This window comes from Rhineura floridana, chromosome 1, assembly GCF_030035675.1.
Source record: "Rhineura floridana isolate rRhiFlo1 chromosome 1, rRhiFlo1.hap2, whole genome shotgun sequence".
NCBI classification, from domain to species: domain Eukaryota; kingdom Metazoa; phylum Chordata; class Lepidosauria; order Squamata; family Rhineuridae; genus Rhineura; species Rhineura floridana.
Genome location: NC_084480.1, coordinates 548,027 through 554,507, shown reverse-complemented (window position 1 = coordinate 554,507; position 6,481 = coordinate 548,027). Strand labels below are relative to the sequence as shown.

At 56.1% G+C, this 6,481-nt stretch overlaps 1 protein-coding gene across 1 annotated transcript; it reads left to right on the top strand.

Moving 5' to 3' along the window:
- The first annotated feature begins 704 nt into the window (after positions 1-704).
- LOC133375599 (avidin-like) lies at positions 705-5,365 on the top strand. Its single transcript, XM_061607342.1, has 4 exons — positions 705-905; positions 2,078-2,288; positions 2,773-2,893; positions 4,897-5,365. Exons 1-4 carry the CDS (start codon positions 786-788, stop codon positions 4,928-4,930), a joined length of 486 nt encoding a protein of 161 aa, XP_061463326.1. The 5' UTR covers positions 705-785; the 3' UTR covers positions 4,931-5,365.
- The last annotated feature ends 1,116 nt before the right edge of the window (positions 5,366-6,481 follow it).

The window sequence follows — 6,481 nt, the reverse complement described above, 5'->3', positions numbered from 1 at the left end:
TATTCCAAATGCAGCCGCACCATAGATTTATACAACGGCATTATGATATGGGCTGTTTTATTTTCAATACCTTTCCTAATTATCGCTAGCATGGAATTTGCCTTTTTCACAGCTGCCGCACACTGGGTCGACATTTTCATCGTGCTGTCCAGTACAACCCCGAGGTCTCTCTCCTGGTCGGTCACCGCCAGTTCAGACCCCATGAGCGTATATGTGAAATGAAGATTTTTTGCTCCAATATGCATAATTTTACACTTGTTTATACTGAATTGCATTTGCCATTTTTCCGCCCATTCACTCAGTTTGGAGAGGTCTTTTTGGAGCTCTTCGCAATCCCTTTTTGTTTTAACAACCCTGAACAATTTAGTGTCGTCAGCAAACTTGGCCACTTCACTGCTCACTCCTAATTCTAGGTCATTAATGAACAAGTTGAAAAGTACAGGTCCCAATACCGATCCTTGAGGGACTCCACTTTCTACAGCCCTCCATTGGGAGAACTGTCCGTTTATTCCTACTCTCTGCTTTCTGCTTCTTAACCAATTCCTTATCCACAAGAGGACCTCTCCTCTTATTCCATGACTGCTAAGCTTCCTCAGAAGCCTTTGAAGATCGGCCAGGCCCTTGTGGCTACAACTCCGCGCCTGACCCAAGGGGGCGTCCCGGGGTTGCGCAACCTCTAGGGCAGGCGCTATAAGAGGTGGGCAGGCGGTGCGCGGCAGGCTCGTCGCGGCGGGGCACGGAAAGCGCCTCTCCTCCTCGGCTCCCTCGACGCGCCGGCGGCAAAGATGGTGCGGCGAGTGGTCTCTCTCGGCGGCGGCGCCCTGGCGGTGCTGGGCGTCCTCCTCTTGTCCCCCGCCGCGTCTCTCGCTCCGGCTGTCTCTGAAAAAGGCGAGCTCCCGGCGAAGGTACGGCCAGGCAGCGGCTGCCGACGGGTGGTCCGCGCTGAAGAAAGAGCCGCGCCTCCCGCGACACAGGAGGGCCCCAGGCCACGCCGGGGGCGCGGACGCGCGCGCGAGAGGGGGGGGGCTTCTGTCGCGGTGGCGTGGGTCTGCATGAGCTCGGGCTCGCTCCTCCCCTGCAAAATGGGCAGCAGCCCCAGCAGCAGGAGCGCTTCCCTGGCGGAGCCGCGACAGGCTGGGAGGGCTGCTTCCTCGGGCGCTACGGGGGGGGGCGGCGGCCGGGAGTCGCCTTCGCTTTTTTCCCAGCGCCCCACGAGGGGCTCCAGGGCCACCAGCGGAGGGTCCTTCTGGTGCTGGGCAGTTCCAGATAAGCAGAGCATAAGGAGAGCCTGGAAGGTGGTTCAGGCCAAGGCGCCCGCCCAGCCCAGCCCGGAGGCCAGCCTCTGTTCTCACAGGGACCAGCCAGATGCCCGTTGTGGACGCCGTAAGCACCCGGGCCTGAGCGCAAGAGTCATCGGTCCCTCCTGGGGCTTCCAGCAGCGGCTCTTCAGAAACGACGCCTCCCACCGCGGAGGCGGAGCGGAGTCATCATGGCTAATAGCCGTGGATGGCTTATCCTCCCGGAACTGTGTCTACTTCTCTGTCAAAGCCGTCCCAGTTGGTAGCCGTCACTGCCTCCTGTGGGAGCGAGTTCCGCAGTCTAACCACGCTGTGCTGTGTGAAGAAGCGCTTGCTTTTGCCTCTCCCGAATCTTCCCGCTCTCGGCTCCTTTGGGTGTCCCCGAGCGCCCGTGTTGCACAAGAGGGAGAAACCTTTTCTCGGTCCGCTTTCTCCCAGCCGCGCCTCACTTGCCTCTGACTGCCCTTTCGCTGACGACGCGGAGGGCTCTTCTCCTTCAAGGCTTGTGCCTTTTTTTGCATGGCTTTCTGAATCATTTCTTCTCGCCCGCTGTGCAGCCCCCTTCGCGGGACTGGTTTTCTTCTGCATCGATAAGCGGGGCCAAAACGTTTTGTAAATATCCGATATTGGGCTCCCGAGCATGGGCGGTGTGGGGGAGGCAGTCGCCACGCCCCCTTCTTGCAACCGCCCCTTTTGCTCTCGCCAGTTCTGCCGGGTGTGTGTGCGTGTGTGTGTGTGTGCAGCAGTCGCCTAGCCTGACGCTCCCCTCCGCCCCACAGTGCAGCCTGGCCGGCAGCTGGGTAAACGAGCTGGGTTCCAGGATGGTCATCTCGCCCGCCAACGAGGCCGGCCTCTTCTCCGGCTCCTACTTGACCGCAGTGTCGGCCTCCGCGAACGCCATCCGAGGGTCCCCCCTCCAGGGCGGCCAGCACCTCGCCAGCGACGGGGCCCAGCCCACCTTCGGCTTCACTGTCCACTGGACGTTCTCAGGCAAGCGGGGCGGCGGCGACACCCGGCACTGTCCCGGCCGCGGAGCTGCAGGACTGCAGGCGGGCGGCAGAAGCCTCGGGGCGCCGCGGGGTCACAGACGGGAGGTGGGGGAGGGATGCGTCGGAGCAGCTCCGGGGCTGGGAAGGGGAGGGCGGGGCCCGCAGCCAGCCTAGCAGCGCCAAAAGAGTGGGGGAGCAGGAAAGATCTGCCATAAATATATTTATTTTATAAAAATTTAGGGGAGTCAGAAGAATGTTAGAGGGGCGCCATGGGAGCCCAGCCCAGAGGAGCAGCAGCGCTTGGCCGGCAGGCTTGGCCTGGGAAAACGGAATTCAGCCCCCTCCCCGGAGGGTCACTGTGGCTGGGAACGGACTGCCAGTCCCATCCAGAGACTCCCTGAAGAGGCCGCGGGTGGGGAGGCGGCCTCGGGCTCCACGCTGACCCCTTCTGGCCTCTGGCTGAGCGCCTCTTTCTCCCCGCGCAGACTCCACCACCGCCTTCGTGGGCCAGTGCTTCCTGGATGAGAAGGGCGCTGAAACCCTGGAGACGATGTGGCTCCTGCGGGAGCAGGTGGCGACGCAGGCCCAAGGCTGGAAAGCCACCAGGTGAGCGAGAGGGCTGAGCTGAGCTTGTGGTGGTAAGCGGAGAGTAACAGCGGTCTGAAATGCGAGTGTGCCAGCGTGTGTGTGCGTTTACCTAAGAAAGCAGGCTTCTTACCCTGCGTCAGCATCACTGAGACTTGAGACTTAGTAAAATAAGAAAAGCTCCTTTACAGTATTTATAGAAATACATAGTAGATAGAAAGGCCTGCCTAGTTCTAACTAATTAAGCTGGGGGCGCAATCCCCAGGCGTGGGAGTTGACCATGGCTAGGAGAGAGAGAGCAGAGACAAAGGTGTCTCCTCTCTCAAGCTTCCCTAAAGACATAACAGTCTAGCGACAGAAGGAAGTCAGTCAGAGCATCACAGGTAAAGGTAGGCAAGCCTAGCCATCTGGAGGACCCTAACTCTATCTCCCTTCTGGAACAGAAACAAAAGAACAAAACAGGAGATGCTCTTGCCCCACTTCCAACAGAGCTGCGTGCCGCCCCTCCTGCTGGCAGCCCCCCCCCCCGACTGGCAAGGCCAAAGAGGCGGGCGCCCTTCCCTCCTCCTGTGAAAATCAGGTCCTTTCCCTTTAAAAAGTAGCTCTGTCCAGGCTGTCCGAGACCAGCACTAAAGCCCTCACCCTGCAATGAACTGGCACTCAGAAGTTTGTCTCGTGGCTTACGTTGGGCGGGGCAGCAGTCCTAGACTCTGATTTCCCAGGAGAGGAGATCAGGCTGCCAGGATGACAACAGACCTGCCACCACAACCAGGGCATTCACAGGCCCACCTAGGTGTCCGAGTTCTATTGAGTTGCATAGCTTAGCGGAGAGTATTGAGTATAGCTTATGTGTGTGTGTTTGAATCTTTGCTAAGATTCTACCTTCCCTGCAAATTAGTCAGACAGAGACTTTAAGCTGTAAAATAAGAAACAACTACTTTATTCTGGAAGTACATGCTTGATAGGAAAGAGTTCTATATCTAGCTAACTGGCTATGCTGGAGCATAAGCACATTTATTTATGTCCTTTGCATGTGGGGTGATCCACGTATGGTCTACCTAGAAAAATCCTGGTGGGAGGGGCAGGGTGGGGTATACATTTATTTATTTATTTAATAAAACACACAATTAAAAAATGCAAAAAGGGTGTAAACAATGGCAGGCACCCCCTTCCCTACCAACCCGGAATGCCACTAGCGCTACCCATCCATCAGGGACTGTGCTGGAAACAGCACCCACCTGCCCCTCAGACATGGAGGGCCTGAGCCCCCTGACCTTTTGACCGCAATGAACACCAAGCGAAGGAAGGCTACTCCCCACACAATCCAACACCCGTAGCACTCCCTGCTTGGGGTGCCAGGCTGCAGATAGCATGCCTGGCCCTCCTAGGACCCAGTTCCCAAGACCCACACAGGGAGGGAAAGTGTCCAGGCCAGGACGCAACAAGGGGAGTGCAAGGCACACACTGGCAGCGGCAGTAGCAGCAGCCCCCAGGGGGACTCTCCTGTAGGCCTGGGCGGGAGTTTGAACCCCATTGGTTGTAGGGAGAAGGCAAATATTCCCCACTTACCTTTCACATGACTGGCATTTTGAGACCTCCTGACCTCCCCCCTCCAAAAAAACCCCATCACCACCCTGTCAGGGATAAAAGAGGGTGATCTCCCTAGACACAGACTGAAACTACAAAGCTGCAGACTCCATAGAGTCCTTTCTTATGGACATTCCTCCTCACCCCACCCCAAACCTCAACACCCAGTTACGGGAGTCAGGAGCACGGGGGCTGCAGGTGGAGCAGTGCTGCTGCAACCACCAATCTCCCTCCCTCAGGTAGGCTTGTGGGTTTATCCAGCCGCAGCCCAGCTGCCCGCAGCATGCATGCAAGTGGGAGGGGCAGCTGATGTGATGGCAGGTGGCCACAGGCAGAAACTGCAGCTGGTCCTGGCCATTGACTCAGAAGCCAATGAAATCAGTGAAATACACCTTAGGTGTGCCTCTGAGGTTCCCTCTCTCATTTTTTCCTTGCAGGGTTGGCAGCAATGTCTTCATACGTGTCAAGTAAAAAGGAACCCAGGATCTGCTTTTGCCACTTGTGTAGGACCAGCTAAAAAGTGCTCCCTTTCCCCTGGCATCCTCACTTCACTTGCAGCAGCACCTTTCCAGCAGCACCACTGTTCTGCCTTCAGTCTTTTATGCCGGAGGGCTTTGGCCATATCCACCACTATCATGTAGCACCCTCCCTCCCCCATTGGCCATGGGTGAATGTGGCCCTCAGGTCAAAAAGGGTTCACCCCCCATCTAATCCAAAAGAGGCTTAGATTTGTTGAATTCTATGAAGGGTCTAAGAGTTTCACACTGCAAAGTCAACTGTGGCTGATATTGGTAGGTTTTGTTCTATGTGCTAGTTATGGGCATTTTCAAAATTCTCTGCATATCACCCAGACAACTGTTTCATAGGGTGATTTTTAAAAAAATAAATGAGCTTTCCCAAGAGGAACTTATTGAAGTCAGTTAAATTATTTTCAAGGCCATGCTGACATTAACGTACAAGAGAGAAGTCTCAGAAAGGGCCCAAAGAAGAAAATTATGCTGTTTGTTGTTTTGTTTGATTGTTGATCAAGAGGTTCTTAGGGCAGCTTACAAAAAGTTAAAATTAAAAAGAAACTAATTAAAAGAAAAACACTAAAAGCAAAACCCCCCACAATGGAATCTGCAGGTCCCACTGCAGGTAAGGGGTCTCTCTCTCTCTTTCTGGTTTCCTGTCCCACTGCAGGTAAGGGGTCTCTCTCTCTGGTTTCCTGTCCCACTGCAGGTAAGGGGTCTCTCTCTCTCTCTCTCTCTGGTTTCCTGTCCCACTGCAGGTAAGGGGTCTCTCTCTATCTCTCTCTGGTTTCCTGTCCCACTGCAGGTAAGGGGTCTCTCTCTCTCTCTCTCTCTCTCTGGTTTCCTGTCCCACTGCAGGTAAGGGGTCTCTCTCTATCTCTCTCTGGTTTCCTGTCCCACTGCAGGTAAGGGGTCTCTCTCTCTCTCTCTCTGGTTTCCTGTCCCACTGCAGGTAAGGGGTCTCTCTCTCTCTCTCTCTCTGTGTGTGACGCTGCCCCAGCCACGGCCTACCAGCAACCTGGCCGCTAACCGCCTCCTGCGACCGAGAGGCCTTCTTACCCCGGAGCCGATTCGCCTCCTCTGCAAATGACAAGGTGCTCTCGTCGTGAAGCGAACTCCCGGCGCTACTGCTGGGGGGGGCTGCAGGGGCGGCGATGGAGCGGGCAGGGGCTGCTGCTCGGGGGGGGGCTACAGCGGCGGCGGCAACTTCGGCGGCGCCTCACGTCTCTCTAGTCCAGTCCCTGCCTCAATCAGAAACGGTGGGAAGGCGGCCAGCCACAGCCTTCACGCATGCGTGTGTCAATCACGCATGCGTGGCTGAGGGAGAGGCTCAAAAGCCGGAGATCCATGTCTTCAAACCAATTATGGCCAGAGGCCGGAGACGGCCCCTGGAGTCCAGTGTGAGGCACATGTCTTCTGTCCACCAATCACATGAGCAGAAGACTTCCTCTTCCTCTCGCCCCTAGTAACGTCCAAATATAACATCAGAAACGTTACAGTTACTGCTAAA

Bases quoted from the DNA above. Each gene is read 5' to 3' on its own strand.
- LOC133375599 (XM_061607342.1), top strand. From the start codon at position 786: ATGGTGCGGCGAGTGGTCTCTCTCGGCGGCGGCGCCCTGGCGGTGCTG. The intron at 906-2,077 runs GTACGGCCAGGC...TCCGCCCCACAG, and splicing joins AAGGCGAGCTCCCGGCGAAG to TGCAGCCTGGCCGGCAGCTG. The intron at 2,289-2,772 runs GCAAGCGGGGCG...CTCCCCGCGCAG, and splicing joins TGTCCACTGGACGTTCTCAG to ACTCCACCACCGCCTTCGTG.